Consider the following 22,179-nt stretch of genomic DNA (forward strand, 5'->3'; position numbering starts at 1 on the left):
CACTTGCATGCACACTCTTCCCTCCCCTTCAAATTTGATTAAATACTAACAAGGTAATATTTTTTTTAATTAAGATTAATAAATTATATATAAAATAAACTAGTAAAGCTACTGTTTCATTATCCCTACTTAACTTCAACTGAAAAAATCTATACAGAAACAAAAATTATGACAATCAGACAATTATACACACACACTACATGCTTACTCATTTACAAGGTTAATAAAAAAATTCACACTAACAAATCCTTCTTTAAAAAAGGAATTTAACCAGAACTGTTACACGAAGAGCTAGTCATATTGAGCTGCCAATGGTGAGAAGTAATTATGGAAAACAGACAATAACCTTTGAGGGAGTTCAGATATATAACAACCTGCCCTCAGAAATAAGAAATGCCAAAACATCGACTTCTTTTAAGGCGAGCCTTCAAAGGCACATACTCAATAATTATGAAATGTTTCAATAACATATGTAGGTTGTTTCATGTCTTATCTGTTTGCCTAACATTGAATGGCATTCTGTACCTACCAAAATCATTGTTGTTAAGTACCTACTTTAATTTGTAAAATATTAATTTCTCATGTAAGTGACAATAGGTCTTAATGAGTATAAAGTTATTTAAACCTAAATTATATATGTAAACTCAGTTTTAAAATCCCTCACTGCTAGAAATAATAAAATTAAATTTGTAACCAAAATTTATTAACGTTGCGGGACTTCAACCGACGCCCACTCCAACGGTTGGCTCAATGGAAGTGCGCTTGGACGGAACCCGTGAGGTCGCAGATTCGAGTCCCGCATCGTTCATAAATTTTGGTTACAAATTTAATTTAGATTAGATATATTGTGTGTTTAAAAGTAATCGTACTACTTCTTGTAGTCCCTATTCTTTATTCCACAATAGGAAACCATAGCTAATACAACTGAACATTTGTTTTTACTTAGTTTTGTCTTTCAGAATAACTCATCATTGAACATAATAAGCGAATTATCCTCTCCACCCTGATGTTGGCAGAATCATCAACATCCAGTCGTCGGAGCCATATAATAATAACCAAGTCGACACTCGACAACCGTGAGCCGAGCCATAATTTATAAACTTTTGAAAAAATAACTTTTTGGTTATGTACCATGTTGTGTTAATAAAATAAGTATTAATAATATGTAAATAAGCTATTAAAAGTACCCGTACTAGGAGGTTAACGAGTAAATATATACAAAATGAAATTAATAACACATAATATGCTTACTTCCAAATGTTTAAAGGGTGTTGTAACTGGATATCCACTTGCAATTAGTGCCACAAACATTAAAGTAACAGAGGTCGATTTTAATCCAGATTTTATTGTGCGTATTATACCCAAAATAGATTGGGAAGTTTTTTGGAAAGCCGCTGATAGCATAGGTCATAGTGATGGATTACCTCAGACAGTTGAAAGCAAGCTTCATGATAATAATGACTTTTTAAAAAAGGTACACAGAGTGCTTCTTGAAGTTGAAATAGATGAAGGCCACTTAACATGCCCTGAATCTGGCAGACAATTTCCAATTACAAAAGGAATTCCAAATATGTTACTTACTGAAGCCGAAGTACAATAAATGTTATGTAGATTTTCTGTATTTTATTCACCTTTATTGTCAGCACAAGATTACACACAATATTAAAATATTTTTATCACAATTTTTAGGCACTGATTTCAACCGGAATTCTTAAATGTTTTTAAGCCATAAGTATTCCATTATTTGCTTAAATAGGCTTGTTATCATTGCTTCTAATAGTCCATCTATTTACAAATAACAAAACATTAAAGAAGGTCATTAAAGGCTAATTAAGATTGCAGTCAATTATGAACTAATGTAGAGCATTAGGTAGCTGACATCACAAAAAAATAAGCCTGACATATTAGGATTGGTTAATAGACTTATAGTTACATAAATACTTACTTTTCATACAGCTCATTTAGAAGGAATATTTTCTTAGAGAAGAATAACCAAGAAACTCTAAGGTTGCTCTTTTAAAAACAGAATGGTATTACAAGTTCTTATTTTCAAATAGATTTACAAATAATTTCTATTACAATATACATAAAGTGATGCAATAAAAATACTCAAATGTCAATTACCATATTATGTCTTACATGAGGTCAAAAAAATGTAAATTAATAAGTAAAAATATAGTGATAGTTGTTGAGTACATACAGATAGTACAATACAGTAGATGCAACAATCCTCACATACTAATGTTATTTTTATAATAATATGTCCTATGGGATATTCTTATGAGGCAATACAATGATAATAATATTATTTTTTGCCTGCAAATGACAGACTACTGATCTTTTCAAAATCCTTCATCCTTTCTACATCCTACAGTTTCATTTTAGTGTAATCAGATATAAAATAATATTTTTTTAAGGTGATAACCCTCACTTCTTACTTACACAAATTAATTTATAAACAATGCAGGACTCGAATCTGCAACCTCTCACATTCCGTGAGAGCACTCTTCCACTGAGCCCACTGTTTGAGTGACATATAGTTCATAAATCTTGATATATCTTTGTTCAACTCTCAGTGGCATCATCTACAGATAACATTGATAACCTGTTCAACCCCAATATTTGCATATTAGGTAATTGACTTATGATGTCACTCTTTTAAATTTAAACAAATTGTTATTTTTTTATAGATGATAAATACAGAGGAAAGAATAATAAAAAAATACAAATTTGTTATAAGTTGTATATTTCATTAACAATAAATTAAAGTAACATCCATATTTCAGTTATATTCAGTAGATACTAACAAAACACTATCTAGGATCAATTGCTACAAATGATTTAAATCTCATCTATGTATGGCACAAAAGCCAGATTGCCCGCTGAACCCATTGATAGGTTTCTTTTCGCAGCAGATGATACAGCCTGAAACAAATTAAGGATATAATATTTTCATTGATTAATATGAGTGTTACACATTTATTTAAAAACAATTTTTAAGAGAATAGGGGTGGAGGTGATCCGTTAACACCAGGTGACCCGTACGATTTGGTCCTCCTTTTCCATTGGCAAAAACCATATGTCTACAGCAAATACCAGTTCCGAGGCAATAAAAGGTGCTAAAATGACAATAATGTCAGATACTATTTTGACTCATTTCAACCGCAGTCCCCCTGAAAATGTGATCTGGAAAGGTCTCGAAATAATGGGTTAGCTACAATAATAATCTAACTTTTGAGCAAAATCTAATGTAGAAACAGAGTTACAAATACACACGTTTTAATCCTTTTAAAAGTGTTTTATTTAAATTAAGAATATGATAAAAATAATCGCAACCAAAATATACAGTTCAAATGGCATGAGATTGATAATTCGGAGTGTGTTCATCATTATGCAGGGAATGTCGATTGGCTATGCAAAGCAACATTGAAAACCAGTAGTATGTACAAGGTAAGTACTTCCTTGTGTTAATAGGGTATGGTGAATGAGTTGCTACTGAAATCGGTTGTTCCTTGAGAGCATATATTTTGGTACCAGTAGTAGGTACTGCCACTTAGGGCAAGATTGATTAGTAAGCATTAAAGTAATCACATACTATCTATCCCTACTAATATTATAAATGTTTGTAAGTTTGTTTGTTACACTTTCACGCCTAAACCACTGAACCGATTTTGATGAAATTTATTACAGAGATAGACAAGAGCTTGGAGAAGGAAATAGGCTACGAGAAATATAACACCATGAAACTTAAATATTTGTTCTAGCGTTTTTTTTAATTTAGATCTGTGTGGGATGAAAGTTTTATAGGTAGTAGCTTATAAAAATGTGTTAATTTAATTTGTGTGTGACCACAAGCATATTGTTGTGTATTATTTGCAAAGTGAGTACCTATATTAAAAAACTAGCTGACCCGTCAAACGTTGTTTTGCCATATAAATTGTATTGATCTTTTGCTTGCTAGTTGATAAGAGATGGCGCTAGTTGTATTCATTAGTAACAATCACACTTCTTTTATATTTTGTATAATTCAAAGTTTTATCAATTATAGCGTATTTATTATTCTGGTGTGTATAGTGCGGTGCTATATTATTGTAGTTTCATCAAAATCTATTCAGTAGATTTTGCGTTAAAGAAGTTCAAACATACATCCAGACATACAAACTTCCACATTTATAATATTAGTGGGATAAAAAATCCTGCGCAAGGTAACTATAAGCTAGTATGCTACAAGGCATGAGTTTAGAGTATGTCAGGATAATAAGATATTTTATTCAACATATAGGATTTAACTACCATTGCATACGCTTAACCAGGCATGCATCCACGAGCAGGAGGCACGTGATTGACGGGCGGGTTGTCAGTAGTTAACATGATGATTTAAATCCATAAAATTAAATACTTTAGAATTATAATATGTACATGAGAAAGAACTTAAATTTTAAAGACAAAAACAATCACTAGGAAATACGCTTTTAATATTTTTATCAAAAGCTTAATTTTATTAGTAACAGGAATTTGAAGTAAACAATGTCGTGTGTAAGTCACTCATAACGCGCGCCTAAATGGCAGGCAGATTTATTTTAAATATTATCAGTTACTTTATGGATATTTTATATTCACCAGTGTGAGGCTCCTTTGCACAGGATACCGGCTAGATTATGGATACCACAACGGCACCTATTTCTGCCGTGAAGCAGTCATGTGTAAACATTATTGTGTGTTCGGTTTGAAAGTGAAATAACTGGGCAAATGAGACTTAACATCTTATGTGAGACATACATCTTATGTGTATATACATCTTAGGTGACAAGCGCAATTGTAGTGCCGCTCAATTTTTGGGTTTTTCAAGAATCCTGAGCGGCACTGCATTGTAATGGACAGAGAATATCAATTTTAGTAATACCAACTTATCTGTGAAGTGGCAAAAATAGGAACTACGGTCGCCATGTTGAAATGTCATACGACTGTCAGTTACTAGTGATCCGTGTGTTTTATTGTGATACTTCTGAATTTTAAGCGTTAAATATGTTCCGACTTTTGTACACATTGGAATTAATCAGTTCACAGAAAAGTTGGTGACACTGTACCATCAGCTGAACGTCCTGCTCGTCTCGTCCCTTATTATCATCATAAAAAATATATGATTTGATAAATAAAAGAAAGCCGATAATGTCAAAAATACCTGCAAAACATCAGATTCAGCAATTTGGTCGATGGCATTGGCCAGTTCGAGCGGAGACTTCACGGCGCCCGCGGACAGAGCTTGAGCGGCGAGCGACTCGCACAGTACGGAGCCAGTGTCCGCTTCACTCAGCACTTGTAACTTGAGCTGGCACTTGCCCGCTTTGATGGCTTCGGATGGGAGAGACGGGCTCTTCAAGAACTTTCCAACTGCTTTAACTGCCTGCAATTAAAATGCTATAAAAAAGTACACTCTTGTAATAAAACAATTTAATGACACCATGGTCCTTTTAGTTGTTTTACGGCCATTCCCAATATTCAGTCTATCTCCGGTTGTGGCCTACTTGAGATAAAAATCGTAACTATCGTTGACTTTTCTGTCCCAATAAACTTATCAACGGTAACTCATCTTCAATGGGAGGACGTATATATTACCAGCGATAGATGTTTGTATGGAAATTGCAATTCACGCGTCCCAATATAAGGCGATAAGAATAACTTATCGGGTATATTGGGACAGCTTCAGATTATTGACAGCTAATTACTGACTAGTAATTTATCTCTATCTGTAGATAGTATATTGGGAACGGCTGTTAGTATTTATAATATGTTGGATGTGACTTGATCTGATGTACTACCAACTGACATTGGGTGACTATCATAAGGGCATGCACTGAGCACAGTACATACAGCCGGTCAATGACACATCGCGTATATCACATCTATCTTAGACTAGCTGACCCGACAGACGTTGTTCTGTATATAATAAATAAAATAATGTTTTTATATGAAATTGCCGTTTTGTATGAAAAAATTTAAACGATTTTTTTTCATGTATGTATAGATTTTAGATTTTAAAATATCACATGTATTTCTTATAGTAATGTTGTGCCTATCTATAATTGAAGTACATTTAAACTATTTTATTATATTTGTTTAATTCTTAGTGCATAAGTCAATAAATTGTGTTTAGTTGGTAAGCCTTTATGAATAAATAAATATATATCATAACATCAAAAATTTCTTCGTAAAATATGCACCCTGCTCTCGTAATGAAATTGTTTCACAGCAGAACTGTCACACCGTGCGTCAATAAATTCTCTCGTAGAAATTATGTATGGACACATTTTTGGGTTTTTTGAGAATCCTGAGCGGCACTGCATTGTAATGGGCATAGCGTATCAATTACCATCAGCTGAACGTCCTGCTCGTCTCGTCCATTATTATCATAAAATATTATCAAATCCTTATTATCAAAAAAAAAATATCAAAACCAGTCGCAAATGTATGAAATGACTCTTTCTTTTTAAATATTCAGTTTGATTTTTAGCTGTATGTAATATTTATATTTTAATAGGCTATCACAAATATTTGATTGTATTTTAAATAACGTATGACGACACAATGAGATGATATGTTCGTGGGTTTTTTTTTATGGAAAAGGAGGACAAACGAGCGTAGGGGCACCTGGAGTTCAGTTATCACCGCCGCCCACATTCTCTAGCATTAGCAGAGGAATCACAGGAGCGTTGCCGGCCTTTAAGGAATGTGTACTCGCTTTTTTTTGGAGGTACCCATGTCGTATCGTCCCGGAAACACTGCAAAAAAAACTCATTCCACTGCTTTGTAGTATGTGGAAGAAAGTTAATATATCTACCACACATAATACTAATAATATTGACACACTCTTACACAAATTATCTTACCCAAAATAGGCATAGCCTGTACTATGGGTGCAAGACAACGATATAATTAAAACTATACACTTACTTAAACATACATAAATACAAATAAACATCCATGAGTCGGAAACAAACATTCATATTAATCATATGAATGATTGACACCTACCGGGATTCGAACACGGGACCTCTAGCTCAGTAGGCAGGGTCACTAACCACTGAGCTAATAGCTATAACCACTAATTATAGTATACAGGGTGGTTTTTTGAAAAGGGCGGTGATGGCAAAGTCGGAATCTATGACTCTTAGAGAAAAGTCGTGAAAGGAGACGCATAAATACAATTATGTCATTTTTTTTTTACAATTTAATAGTTTTTACAAGTATAAATGTGCGTTGAGCAATTGTTTTACAACTTTTAAACATGTGTAATATTTAATTTCTTACAATCTGTGTTATTCTGATGTCGAACGTGCAGCCGGCTCTATCGAATTATAAGACGTTGTCCGTCAAAAGTTTGAATAGGAGGTGAGTTTTCTTCCGTGTATAAATAGTAAAACAAAAAATTTGGTATTTCCTTTCATTTTAAGTAATACATTTCTTTGCATAGATTGATCCTTATCAGCAGCAAAGTCCATTGATCCAATAATACAGGATCACGAACTAGTAAAAAATGAAGGAATCCGCGCCGTGATATTAGCAAGTGAAGCACCTTTATGCTAGTGTGTGTGCGGTTACGGGGTATACCAGATACACAATTTTTTCTCCCTTAAATAATTATATATCCACAAATACTTTTATAGTATTGTTTTTACACTTTTTCACAACGCACGACGGCATTTTTAAAATATTTTTACAGACGATGGCAAATCTCATAATGGCGGCCGATCGGCTTGTATTAGTGTGAGTGTATCCGTGGGGCTATGTATTTACACGTTTACCGGCTTGTTTTGGTGCCTCACTGTTATGTAAGGTGAGACGGTCTAGTCCTTCTTATTTTACTCGTCCGTGTTCAGAATTTAATTTTTTTTGAAAAACATTCGGGTCGATTTCCGTCAAAATTTCAAGAAATTTTAAATATGCAGTAATTGTTTTTTTATAAATTGAGGGCATGGCTCCTTTCACGACTTTTCTCTAATACTCTTAGTTTCCGACTTGGCCATCACCGCCCTTCTCAAAAAACCACCCTGTATACATCAATATAGTTGCACAATACTTATTTATTTTCAGAAGTAACTTAGCCGATTGCTTTATACTTGATCGACACTGGTGTTTATTTATTTATTTATTCATAAAGGCTTACCAACTAAATACAATTTATTAACTTACGCACTAAGAATTAAACAAATATAATAAAATAGTTTAAATGTACTTCAATTATAGGTAGGCACAACATTACCATACGAAATACATGTGATATTTTAAAATCTTAAACCCATAAATTTTGGAGAGCTATATATATTTGTTTTTTAAAATTAAGAAAGTTTGAAAAGAAGATATCAGTGTTTTCATCTATATTAAAAATACAGTTATATAATTGCAACATTAGCTGTTAGAGTTTAAGCCATAATTATGGAATTTAATATGCATTGGAGAAAAAGTACTAAGCCGACAATTGAAGGCAGGCACATGCAAACCGATTTGTGATAAAAGCGGAGGACAGTCCATATCATAGCTTAAAAGTTTATCTAAACACAGCAATTGTGAAGCATTTCTACGTATTCGCAGAGATCTCATTTGAAATGTATTTAATCTATTCTCATAGCTATCATTACCATATAACCATATATGCGTTATCATCATATGAATCAGTCAATACGTACGGTATTAGCTTCATCCTTGGGAACAGTCAGGATAACACCAAACAGACCATTGTCTGAGTAAGACACGTTGAAGCCCGCAGCCGCGAACGGACCAATATTGCCGATTGTCTTCGCCAACGGGGAGTTGTCTGTTCCCCATTTTGTGACTGGACCACTTCCGAATGCTAAAATATTGATACCATAAAATAATAATTACTAATAATAATAAAATAATGCTAATAAGTAGGGAAATTTATTTAATTAGGCGTTACTTTGCGGAAATCCATAATTAATTTAAGTTTTCTTTAGTGTTAATTCCGCCAATATTTGTCTTTAAAACAATTCGACACGTGTTTCGCTTCTACACGAGGCATCCTCAGGACGTGTTGTCTCGCCAAAATCTGGCACGAGACTCAGTCTCAGTCTCACGTGTCGAATTGTTTTTAAAGACAAATATTGGCGGAATTAACACTAAAGAAAACTTAAATCATTTGTATAATAAGTAGGGCTTTTTTCGTGTCTGATTTGTCTCTTAAACTCTTAATTAGTTTTTTTGTTATGACAGAAAGGGACAAGACGAACAGGACGTTCAGCTGATGGTAATTGATACGCCCTGGCCATTACAATGCAGTGCCGCTCAGGATTCTTGAAAAACCTAAAAATCCTGAGCGGCAATACAATTGCACTCGTCATCTCCTTGAGACAAGATGTTAAGTCTCATTTGCCCAGTAATTTTAATAGCTACGGCGCCCTTCAGGCCGAAACACAATAACGCTTACACATTACTGCTTCACGGCAGAAATAGGCGCCGTTGTGATACCCATTATCTAGCCGGCATCCTGTGCAAAGGAGCCTCCCACTGGTAAATTGATCTCAATCAAATACACCGTCGAGATTATAATAAGCTGTGTATGTACACGAAGATTGAATGCAGATCGCAAGTGCCAGAAGCCAGCTCGATGTATCATTAGTCTATCTACTGTGATCATGTAGGTATGACAAGAAATGGCGGTAGTTTAAAAAAAAGCACGTTTAGATAAATGTTTGCACGATTTGCTCATTTAATGAATTAGGTCCTTTATTCTTTCCATCTTCCGGAGATTACAATATGCTCTCACCTTTAGCAGCGATGGCAAGAGCAAGGCTCTCCTTAGATCCAGCAGCGGCTCCTTGTAAAGCAAGAGCCACATGAGAGAGTGCCCCGCCCATCTCCTTTCTGAAACAATAAGCTAGTTATGGAAATATGATTGGTTGATACACTATTATTAATAGTATTTTATTCAACCGTTGTATAAAGAGGGTCAAAAAGCAATAGTGGCGCGGGTTGCCGTTGAATTGATCGCAATGAATGACGGCACGAGCGTTTTTTGAGCTAGTTATGCTAGGTAGCAACGTGTCGCATACAAAATTATTCTACGACTAGGTAATTTTAAATAGAACAAAAATGAATAAAAAAAATATTTTGACAAGTTTCCGATTTGCCTTTAAATGGGCGGGCAATGTTGTATACATACTTATCTCTGGTAAGTGGTTTCATTTTTCTTTCAACGAATGGCAAAGGTACACCTATACAGCCAACGCGGGAAATGTGAAAATTACAAAATATACCTAGCAGCATCTTGGGAAATTATATTATCACGTTTCTTTCTTAAGTTGATATAAAAATGTTTAGTCTAATGTTTTAAACATGAAAATTTTATGCATGCATATAGTATGTACTACCTAATATTTTTATGAACCTACCATAGGTACCTAACCTACATTTAGTTATCTGTGGCACCACAACAACTGGCACCACGCTTTTTGGCGACATTATAGTACGGTAAACAAAGCTTTTTCAGACCATAGAGTATTGAATTTTTCAAAGACTCAATAAAGTATGTATTTATATCGTGGCTGTATGACACATAAAAGTAGACGAGTAGAAAAAATATATTAACACACGCCATTGTTTTAAAATGACCCTCTATACTGTTAATCGCTTCACCCCCGCGTCGATTGGATCCTACATTGACACACTATTATTAATTCTACGACTCCCATTTATTGTGATAAAAGCTAGTACTTAGTGTATGTTATTATGAGTTTTGCTAACTCATTGTTCTGCAATATAGAGTTATACATGAATGAGTTTGAACGGTTTGTCCCCTGTGTGTTTACGTCCACTATCCAACGTTACCAAACCAAAGCAAGTGAGTTGGATCCATTGTTACACCTCGAGCGGTCACTCGTGTCAACTGATTACCTACTCCTCTGTGTTAGAACATTCAAAGGGTTGTTGACATATACAACATGCTTTTGTTTAATAATTATTATATCTAACATTTGAACACTGGTCACATCATTACATTCATAACTAGGACCATTATGTCATAATAATCTGATGAACCGGTGCTTTTTTTATCAAGATTTTTTCACTAGTCTCAAGACATAATATATGAACCCAGTGATAAGTTACAAATACCTCAAAAAATTTATTAAGACTAATATAGTTTCAAGATGAGGAAATTACCAAATTAAAGTCTTCTCCGGGGAGAAAAAATGTTATGTACTTAACATATATTTTTTATTTTTCAACGGTGATCTTTTCTGAAACTTGTCTAGAACAACTCCAAACTAAGGGAAATAAGTTTAAGTTAAAACATACGTTGCCGGCGGCCATTTATCTATACAGACGTGCGTAAATTTAATAATTTGTTAATGTTCATACTACGTTGTGTTTCTCTCTTTGGCAGTAAATTAATTAGAACTCTTGCAATTTAAAAGTGAAAACTATATTTTTATCAAAATTCATCTACTTTTCCGAATCGAATGTCACATGAATGGTTCATATTTTACTGAGACTGCTTAAAGACTCTGTTAAGAGACGACGTTTTCAAAAAAATAAATAGAAAAATATAGTCACGTGCAAGTAAGCAAGGAGCGAAACTGACGCTGATCACAAAACACAACCTACACACACATCTGTAATACCTGAGCTCTCCACCAAAGTATGCAGATTTCTGATCACTTGCAGAGGAGGATGTGGATAGCTGAAGAGCTTGAGCAACAATAGATGCTTTGTCCTGCAACAAATAATTATTGAATTCAAGTACATCGATAGCAATAGCCAGCGCTATTTAACTATTTTAAAATAAATGAGACAGAAAAACAAGCTTCGCCTTATAAGCCAAGGCAGGCCTGTCTCACTCCCCGTCTAGTTATCGAAATTGTAAGTACATGCGAGCTTTGGTGCCACGTACTTCACAGATCCGACCGATATTTTAAAAATGGAAAAACATATTAAAGGTCATTGCGATCCAAATGTTTTTTTAAGCGTCCTAAAGACGCTGAAGCAATCTAATTGAAAGTGATTGATGAAATTACCATTCATGATGGTACGTTTTTATTTCCTGTATACTAAGTAGGTTTGAGTATGTTGTGGTGCTCCAACGCAACTAATGTAGGTTTGACAACTGAATAATATTGGTTTAAAATTACGAGTACTACAATTATACTATAGAAAAACCTGAGCTATTTTTATAAGATGATCTTATACTAGGTAGGTACAGTTTTAGATAAAGAAGTCAACCCTAATGTCGTCAGAAGAGGTAAGCGTCACGCGATAGAAAGAGAGGCAACTTCTAGGTGAATAAAAATGTAGGTTGGTACCGCTGTCCGAATTACACTCATTGTATGAACGTAAGACTCCCTATTTTTTTAATTGATTTTGCAGAGTGAGGCTGCCGTACTTGTACTATTATATATTTTTTGGCCAAGGTTCAACGACGATAGCTGAATTCCATGTATTTAAAACTTTCTCTCACTACCTGTGACAGGTTTGATGATGATTTCTATACTATTGTTCCTACTGTGGGTTTTAGAATGGTCTCTACATCTAAGTTTGGCTACAAATACTGGAGTGCAGGTGTGGCTTACACATAATCGGCATATACTTGACATTATTGGTGTATCCTACATTTTGAGACCAAAGTTTTTGAGGGATTTCAAGTTGGAGTTCTCCATAAAATTTATGTTAACTTGCCAAATGTTTGACCAGCTCTCACACATTGAGTTTCAGGGTAGTGCAAAAGTCATGAGAGAATATTTCAGAATGGTGGAGGGATGCCCAAATTACCTGGAATGTATGCTAAAACTCTGTTGATATTGAGATCGTAGCAATCGTGCAAAAAGTAGATACTACCTACCACGCGTGAGTCGGGATTAAGTGTTGTAACTATTTTTAAGGGCTTTTTATTACAGTGCCTATTTATTAATTGTGTACAGCAGATTGTCACATTTTCAGATCTGAGTGCTTTACACTAGAGAGTATTTTATACTAGTGAGTCTTCAACAGGGGCGTGCATATCATATAGGCAATAAGGCAGTGCCTACCTCCTTATGGACCTAAATAAATATAGCACTAGTGTTAAAGTTAATTTACTACCTACGGTAGGCAGTCTTCAAATTGCATATATGTAGCAAGCAGCTTTTTATACAACTTATGTCGTACTGTCAGACTAAAGTACAACTACAATTATGTAGTTAGATCTATAGTGCCTACCTTGCCAGAAAATCAATGCACACCCCTGGTCTTCAATGACATTTTAACATAGATATTAATTGCTTTCCAACTAATTTAACTTACTAATAACTTATCCATTATGGATATAACCCCTTCGGATCTAACGGATATTCCATTACCTGGACCGTCAAAGTCAACAAATCCATATGCAGAAATCCTGATTAACCTTTTCTCATCCCATAACGGAATACAGCCACACTAGCATCAATACTACTACCGCTATCTCTTATTGGGAAACTGTTACATCTCCTGCATACTCTAGAGCCCCTTTAAGTAAGTCATATGATAGAGCTGCTCACCAGGTTATCACCAGGGTAGGCAGAGGCATATCCAGAGGGAAAGCCCACACACCGAATGGAACACAGCAGCAAAGCCGCTATTTCACATCACAGGGAGAGAGTTCCTTAGGACTCAACATGGCACTTTATTAGTGATTATAAAAAATATAATTACTTTAATTTTAAAAACATGAAGCAGAGTTTGGTAAAAGGATCATCCTGCCACAAAAAGCACCAGTGCAGAAGCAATAATATTTAAGTGAGCATGACAAAGTCTGCCACAATAACTCAACTAAATATCAAAAAAAAATGTTCATCTTCATGACATCGGTTGAAATGTGGTGCCCCTTCCACAGCAGCCACAATAGAAACAAATTCAACATAATTTATAAAAATGACTACGGAACATTTTGCACTGTGGATCTTATATCTTCTCTAATTTTACACACCTGATAATTAAACCTCCTTGTAAGCTAATATTACGGAATAAAAACCAATAATTATTATAAAATTTTGAACTTGATTGGAATAATAAAAATATAATTTTATTTATTGAATTATGCGTTATTTTGCGGAAATCCGTAATTATCCGTAATTGTTGTGAGCCTTTCTGAGTGTAAATTCACGAGATATTCACTCACACTGTTATGCCAGAATTTGGCTTGTCAACATCACCTGATGATGCTCGTGTAGAGTTGAAACACGTGTCAAATTGATTGATGACGAATCATAACGGCATTTACACTCTAAAAGGCTCACAATAATTGGATAAATAACATATAAATGAATAAATGAAGACAAATACCTGATTATTTCCGACAACGACAACTGCACACCTGGCAGGTGTCAGGGTGCTCGTCGCGAAGTGTTGCAGCGACTCAGAGCCAATGGTTGCCACTCGCTTTGGTGATACGAATATAGAGTTGCCCAGCCCCCGGCGGAACGCAGCTCTGTGCAACAGATCTACAGCACGGACCTGGTGGCAACAACATTAAAACAATGTTATTATTATACCACATAGATACTGTTCTAAACAGTGTGAAGTGTAATAATGGATCAAACATCGAAAAATCAAAATCAAAAATTAATTCATACAGCATTTTAGTAAATAGAATTTTGAAGGACTTCCATTTTAAGTTTGCAGAACCTCTGTTAGGGAAGACCGCTATTTCCAACAAACATAAATCAAACTAATCGAAAATTGTTTCAATATTTACTATACATTTGAAGGTAGTTTCAAATTTGAGTCGCTCACACTAAACTTGTACAAAACATACCTACATCAAACCACTTGTTATCATCTCATGAAAGTGCTATGAACCACTGTGAGTATGAACTAAGGTAATTTGATGTAATTTAACACATATGTTCAGAGTATTACAACTGTTTACAAGATGTGGACAATTATTATAATACATGCCTGAGGTGTGAGCGCTGCTAGCTCATACTTCAACCGTGGCACATTATCACTCAGCTCCCAAGGTCTAAACTCCTGGCATGATATAATATTGGTCAAGTACTCAAGAGCAACCTCCAAGTGATCTTGAGTGGCCTGGAAATAAAAAATATTATCAAATTAATATGTTTCCGCCCATGAACCTTATAACACAATTAAAAACTAATAAAGGGCAAAGGCTTTCAGATATGACATTGAGATGGGGCTCCTAGCAGGTGTTGATTGGGAAGAAAGGACAGCTTCTATCTGATTGGAGTGACACCAACCTCCTCTAATGGAGAAATATACAGGTAATGTATTGTAGATTAGGAACATATTAAGCGACGGAAGTGTTGTCTCCAATAAAAATCCAATATAGCTTCTTCAATATGTATATTACTTAATTACATTAATTATTATAAGTGAACCAAACTACATGAGTTACAGACCGCTACTGAATATAATATAAAATTATAATTGATGGGAACACAGTGTGGACACGCATACATAAACAAATAGCTTCCTTAAGCATATTTGCATTTGTATGTCCTTACAGTATTTATTATAACAATGGGATGTGAATTAATATGTTATTTAAAACCGAGTTTACTTTTATATTTACTTCTAAGACAACTCAGGGGGTCTCTTGTCATTTTATGACTGGGCTTGCGAAAGAAAGAGACTTGTGAGAAGAGTGCATAAATAAAAAGAACGCTTGAGTCATGTTGCAACAAATGTAAGCTCATTAAAGTGATACATTATAACTCAGAGTATATTATTTTATGGATTTTAGATAAGGTGCTCATTAATAATTACTAACTCTGCCACACTAGATACTTGCCTCAAGAGTATAGTAAATTAATTCTCTATCGCCCGAGGCATTGAATGTCGCTCCAATTTGTGCCAGTTTGCGTGAAATCATAAATGAACTGGCTTTACCAGTACTGAGACCAGCTGCCGAACGAAGCACATGAGAAATACCCAGCTCCGTTTGTGGTTCATATCGTGATCCAGCCCTGAAAATGTAAATATTGACATTTTTAAATTTCAAGACAAATACAAAACACAGTATCTTTACAGAGAATTAAAGACAAATGATAATATTTATTTACACATATACTATACAGTATTAGTTATTTATGCAACTGTTGTGTAATAAGGGGTATTAAAACACGAATGTGGATTTATCTCACGAGGCGAAGCCGAGTGTGATAATAGTATCACATGAGTGTTTTAATACCTAATTATCAACAGTTGCATACAAGACTTTATCTACACCCAGAATATGAATCCTCTAAAAGATTCTGAAACAGTTAGCTTACTGCTAACATTAAAACAGCCAGCCCTACTAGTAACCTAATATCATCCATTACTGATTATATACAAATAAACTAAGTATTAAGAAATAATTATTTATTTTTGTAGTAATTTACATTTTGTATATAGTTAAAATTATTTTGCAACGTATAAAATGAATCGCTCATTTTTTGTAAACAAAACAATAAAAATATCGAAGAAAAATGGCGGGGATTCGAATAACCTACTTTTGTTTTACGGCGCGCGACGTTCTGGTAGTGTGGAACGCGCGAAAACGCTAGGTTTTGAGGTCTAAATATTGAAGTTGTTTGTGCTTCCTATATAGTTTCTGGACCATTTGGTGAATCTAAAACTTTAGTTTGTGTCATACAAGGCTAATATAGTTAGAAATTTAGATATTGCACGCGTAATGATTTGGGTGTCATTTTAGACGAGGAGTTGAGATTTGATAAACATATTGACAAAATAGCTCACAAAAGTTTTAAAATGCTTGGGTTTTTCTTACGTAACACCAAGGCTTTTACATCAATTCCTACGCTTAAAATACTATACTATTCCCTTGTAAGATCTCAGGTTGAATACAATTCGGTAGTTTGGTGCCCCTATTACAAAACGTACATCACTAGGATTGAGTCAGTTCAAAAGAAATTTATATCCAAATTGAGTTATGTCACTAATAATTACACTATTATAAGTTACAAAGACAAATTAAAATTTTTCAATATGAAAACCTTAGAATTGCGAAGAAATGCGTCACAAATTCTTTTCTTATATAAATTATTAAATAATCAATTAGACTGTCCATTACTTCTATCTAAGATTGGATTATGTGTACCACCTTATCCTTGTCGTATTAGTACATATCTGCCAGTACATGTACGATTTTTCAGAACCAATTATGGCTCAAATTAACCTATCCAACTTATCTCAAAATTATATAACAGTAAATTCCATAGTAATAGTAGTATAGATATAAATTTTAATACATTTGGAATTTTAAAAAATACGCTTTTGAACCCTTATAATTTGGATGTATAAAATTATAGTTTTTAGTAATAGTAAACACATATTGTAGTAGTATTACTTAACTTACAATAATAAATGAAGGCAACGCTGTGCATACCTATAAGTTAGATATACAAATATAAATATAAGAAATTTTATATTATAAGTAGTCATAATATTAATTGTGTGTCTAGTTGGTAAGCCTTTTCTAATAAATAAATAAATAAATAAATCAATAAGTAATGAAACTTACTGGGTGGGTGTTCAACAGAAGTTAGTCACTAAGTGAACTATTTAATGGTATATATTTATTTAGGTTCTTATTAAGGTAGACATTGCCCTATTGCCTATATGGAATGCACGCCCCTGGTTATACGTTTAAAATATGCGGACATTTTTGACACTTTAAAATAGCGCAACTAAAACTATCACGTAGTGTGCAGAGCTTACAAACTGTCCCGGCACCCGGATTAAGTTCGGCGAGTGAGTACGATCGGTTTCTCTATCGGACGGGATTTTAAAAACAAACAAGATGTAACAAGGATTTAAAATACATTCATGTGTTATATAGTGGTGCAGAAATCACTTTTCATGATTAGGTAGACCAATTACTTAACAATAAGTACTATAACATTTTTTTTTGAGGGATGGCATTATGCATGTATTAGCACTATATTACTATTTTTTTATTAATAACTAAAAAATTGACTTTGTTTATTGTTTGTAACTCAAACAGATATAAATTTAAATTTTTCCTTTTTGTGAAATGCTTTTCTGCGATGGTTTTTTATTTTTCGGTAATATTCACTTTTATTCGACTCTTTACAACTTTTCTCACATAAAATGTGTGCGTGCTATTTATTGGCTTTCTTATTTACAGGAATCGTAAATATTTATGGATATAAGCTATTCAATAAGAGACAGTAAAATGATTGCATACCTAACAAGACACAAAAAATGTGTTGTTCACTTCAATTTTAAAATAAATTATATTTCAGAATAAATTCGCGATGCTTTTAAAAAGCGCTAACGATTTGTACCATGAGTATTTATTTCGCTCGATGACAATACGATTTTCTTCAATGACATGCTTAATTCCATAAAAAAAGCACATAGCATTCGTTTTTCAAGAGTTTGAAAGCTGATGCTGGTATGCACTACATTGCAAGAACTCAAGACTCTTTGCTTTACTCACCAAACACTAAATATACTTACGATTTTTTGCGGAACATAAATTACATATTATAATAAAATGCGTCATGTAAATACTACAAGTATAATATAAGTTTTATATATATATACTATAATATAAGTTTTATTCAGTGTTGAAACTATAAGGTTCTCAACATTTATTTTATATTTAACCATAATATATATTTGGTTAGTAAGTGTGTGCATTCCTTATGTGATTTTTTATAATTAAAATTATCTTAACTAATAATAAAAATTCATTAGTGTCTGTCTTTTGCCATTAAAACACCGAATTCAAATTTGTCTTAACACATAATAATCATTGTTAAAACAAATAACTCCAGACAAGTGACGGAGATTCAATGACTGAGTCTGAAAAAAATTACTTTACAGCTATTCGTTTATTTTTGTCAATTGTTTGAAAAAACGATTTCATGGTGTACAATAAAAAAAAACTCAAATTAAAAAGTATTTGATTAACGCAAGTGTTTCACATTTAAATAAAAGAAAATACTATATTCTTAAATGAATCAGGTACATATTCTTTTATGGAAGAAGAGGCCAAAGAAGTGTACTGGTCATCTAATGATGTCATCACCGCCACATTCATTTTATGCTGAAAACCAATCATGTGAATTACATTGGGCGCATGACAAAGTAACTGACAAAGCAAACCCTAATATCGACCTCAATTCAATAACAATAACACTCTTCTTTATGTGTTGATAGTTTATTTTGTGTGTTTTTAAGCGCTAATAATCAACTGTAGATAGTATGACAAGACTGCTGCCATATTTTATATGTGTTCACTGCCTAATATATAATAGACACATGCATATTTCTTTGTAACATCCCTTTAATCTTTGGTCACCATTTTGGACCACCAGATCAACTGGGTTTAGTTGTAAATAATACTTAATTACATGTTTCCTATAGTCCCCAAGAATGCATCTAGGTTTCTAGGCACACTGTGCTCACTTACACAATTGAGTTTGATAGACTTTTGGGGTCCTTTGGGTCGAGTAAAGATAGTTTGACCTCGAATAGACTGTTACTTATTGAAAAGAGTTTTTAAAAAATAAAAATATAATAATATTTTTCTAAAATAAGAAATTGATAATTTGTTACATTTAATAAAACAAAATACTTTCACAGTATGTATGTACTATATATAGTTCTTCAAACAAGTCAATAAAAACAATTCATGGAAGTAAATTTTTAATGAATTTGAACATATTAATCGGGTTCAGAACTTCAGAGACCCTGATACAAATTAATCCAATCTTTACAATGATATACTAATATCACATCTATTTAGTATATTAGAAACATTGTTTATCATTAGACATCAAACCCAACAAGTGGGGTCACCATTAGAGGAGACAACTCAACCAACATCAAAAACAATAAGCATTTAGTATTTTGTGTTGAATGCAGTGTCATTTTATTTATCAATATTATTATCATTTGTTGAACCACTCTGTCTCTCTGCTTCTCTTCCCCTTTGTAAAAATTATACATTAACTAGCTGACCCAGGAAACATTGTATTGCCGATATTAAAATAGCGAAATTAAAGTAACTGTTGATTGTAGATGGGTGAAAATTTGAAGTTGTATGTATTTTTTAATGCTGACTCATAATCAAACAAATTTAAAAAAAAATGTCAAAAAACTAAATTTGGTGTGGTTACCACCCTTAACATTAGGGGGGATGAAAAATAGATGTTGTCCGATTCTCAGACCTACCCAATATGCACTCAAAATTTCATGAGAATCGTTCAAGCCGTTTGCGAAGGAGTTTAACTACAAACACCGCGACATGAGAATTTTATATATTAGATAATAACATACTCTTACACAAATTATCTTGCACCAAACTAGGCAAAGCCTGTACTATGGGTACAAGATAACGATATATTTAATACAATATACTTACTTAAACATACATAAATACAAATAAACAAACTTTGTGATCTAATTCACGTACCTGAATGCGACAGTAACACGAGTTACGGGCGAGCCATTGTCTACAGAAATTACTGAAGTCTGGTTGACAGTACCATGTTGAATTGATACTTCTTTAATAGCTGGAGCAGCTTGAGCATACCTTCTAGTCTACAAGGATTATAAATCAATATTAAAAACAAATTCAAGGACATTTCTGCAGAGGATGGTTTTACATAACACCCTTTGACACTTGGATTTTTAAATGGGCTTTATAATTGAAATGTGTTATTACACTCACCGCAACATGCCGAATGAATGGCACACAAAGATTCTTTGAAGACATGGCTAGTGGTTCATCAACAGTAACCCGTAAAACTTTTTGAGAATAAATATGCTACAATGTACAAACTACGGCTCTCGCCTCCACAGTCCACAGAACCAAAGAGTATAATAATATATAGGGGAAAGAGAGCCCTCTCTACGCATTATGAGCTGTCTATTTGAAAACTAGCGCCATCTGTAGATTGGCCCCAAAAATAACTATATAAATGAAATATATCTTTATTGCATACCACAAAATTATGAAACATAACAAAAATCGAGACTACAAAAAGCAATAGGCGGCCTTATCGCTTAAGAGCGATTTCTACCAGGCAACCTATAATGAATCAGTTATAGTTGAAAAGATAACAGAAGGTGGTGTTATCGATATGCATATAATTTAAACATACAGTAAATAATTCCAAGAAAAGAACTAGTATTGAAATTGTCACAGTAATAAATAATAATTATGGAGCGTTGTTTTGAAAGATTGGAGAGTTTGAGCCTTTCTGATTTCAGAGGGAAGAGAATTCCATAGGTTAACAGCTTGCACAGCAAATGAATTGTTGAAAAAGGAAGTTTTATGAACAGGTGTACAAAGCAAGAGATTATGAACAGACCGAAGATATAGTTGGTGAGAACTTAATGCTGAAAATTTTTCCTTGAGATATATAGGAGTTTTAGGATCAAATAGGACACGATAGAGATGTATAAGTATATGGAAATTTCTACGCAAGCGGATAGGGAGCCATTTGAGCTTTTTGCGAAATTCAGACACGTGGTCATACTTACGTAGTCCAAATATAAAACGAATACACATGTTCTGCAATCGTTCAAGCTTATCCAACTGGAGTTCGGTTAAGTCGACATATGAAATGTCAGCGTAGTCAAGAATGGACAGGAGAAGGGATTGAGCGAGTAAAGTTTTCGTGGGAATAGGAAGAAAATTTTGGAGTTTTTTTAATGAGTGAGAGGCAGCATAGAGCTTCCTACTAACTTCTTTTAATTGATGGTGCCAAGACAAATTCCGATCAATGAATACGCCCAAGCTCTTAACAGAGCAGCTAAAAGGAATAAGAGTTCCTCCTACAGAAATGGGAGGTAGATTACCCCACTCAATTTTATGGGTTAGTTGTGAGCTACCAACAATAATACATTGAGTTTTCGACGGATTCACTTTTAGTCCATGGGCAGTACTCCATTCCACGATTGTAGTTAAGTCTTTGTTAGTGTTTTTAATAGCTAAAGGCAGACCCTCGAGAGAAGATTGTGAGTATATCTGGAGATCGTCTGCATACATATAATACCAGGAAGTTAAATTTTTAGTTATAGAGTTAATAAAAATTGCAAAAAGAAGAGGAGATAGTACACCGCCTTGTGGAACTCCAGCGGAAAGGTTACACCAGGTTGAAGTGTTATCATCAATCTTAGTCCTTTGCCGACGCCCACGTAAATAGC

The 22,179-nt window shown here is 33.8% G+C and overlaps 2 protein-coding genes across 2 annotated transcripts; one reads left to right on the forward strand and one right to left on the reverse strand.

Moving 5' to 3' along the window:
• Positions 1-1,059: 1,059 nt before the first annotated feature.
• Positions 1,060-1,613, forward strand: LOC126970203 (multifunctional methyltransferase subunit TRM112-like protein). Its single transcript, XM_050815987.1, has one exon. It carries the CDS (start codon positions 1,223-1,225, stop codon positions 1,598-1,600), a length of 378 nt encoding a protein of 125 aa, XP_050671944.1. The 5' UTR covers positions 1,060-1,222; the 3' UTR covers positions 1,601-1,613.
• A 1,116-nt stretch (positions 1,614-2,729) lies between these two features.
• LOC126970162 (cytochrome b-c1 complex subunit 2, mitochondrial-like) lies at positions 2,730-20,863 on the reverse strand. The gene is made up of 10 exons (XM_050815936.1): positions 20,699-20,863; positions 20,441-20,568; positions 15,782-15,956; positions 14,926-15,057; positions 14,311-14,481; positions 11,637-11,728; positions 9,782-9,879; positions 8,685-8,848; positions 5,183-5,404; positions 2,730-2,925 (listed from the first exon to the last, which is right to left on the reverse strand). Exons 1-10 carry the CDS (start codon positions 20,741-20,743, stop codon positions 2,842-2,844), a joined length of 1,311 nt encoding a protein of 436 aa, XP_050671893.1. The 5' UTR covers positions 20,744-20,863; the 3' UTR covers positions 2,730-2,841.
• Positions 20,864-22,179: the final 1,316 nt, after the last annotated feature.

Source organism: Leptidea sinapis, chromosome 20, assembly GCF_905404315.1.
Source record: "Leptidea sinapis chromosome 20, ilLepSina1.1, whole genome shotgun sequence".
In the NCBI taxonomy this organism is placed as follows: domain Eukaryota; kingdom Metazoa; phylum Arthropoda; class Insecta; order Lepidoptera; family Pieridae; genus Leptidea; species Leptidea sinapis.

What these genes read in the sequence shown, in the direction of transcription:
- LOC126970203 (XM_050815987.1), top strand. Translation starts at nt 1,223, where the DNA reads ATGAAATTAATAACACATAATATGCTTACTTCCAAATGTTTAAAGGGT.
- LOC126970162 (XM_050815936.1), bottom strand. Translation starts at nt 20,743, where the DNA reads ATGTCTTCAAAGAATCTTTGTGTGCCATTCATTCGGCATGTTGCG. An exon ending in CGTGTTACTGTCGCATTCAG is followed by an intron (nt 15,957 to 20,440) that starts GTACGTGAATTA and finishes TTACATTTTCAG; the next exon opens with GGCTGGATCACGATATGAAC. An exon ending in TCTTGCCATCGCTGCTAAAG is followed by an intron (nt 8,849 to 9,781) that starts GTGAGAGCATAT and finishes TCAATATTTTAG; the next exon opens with CATTCGGAAGTGGTCCAGTC.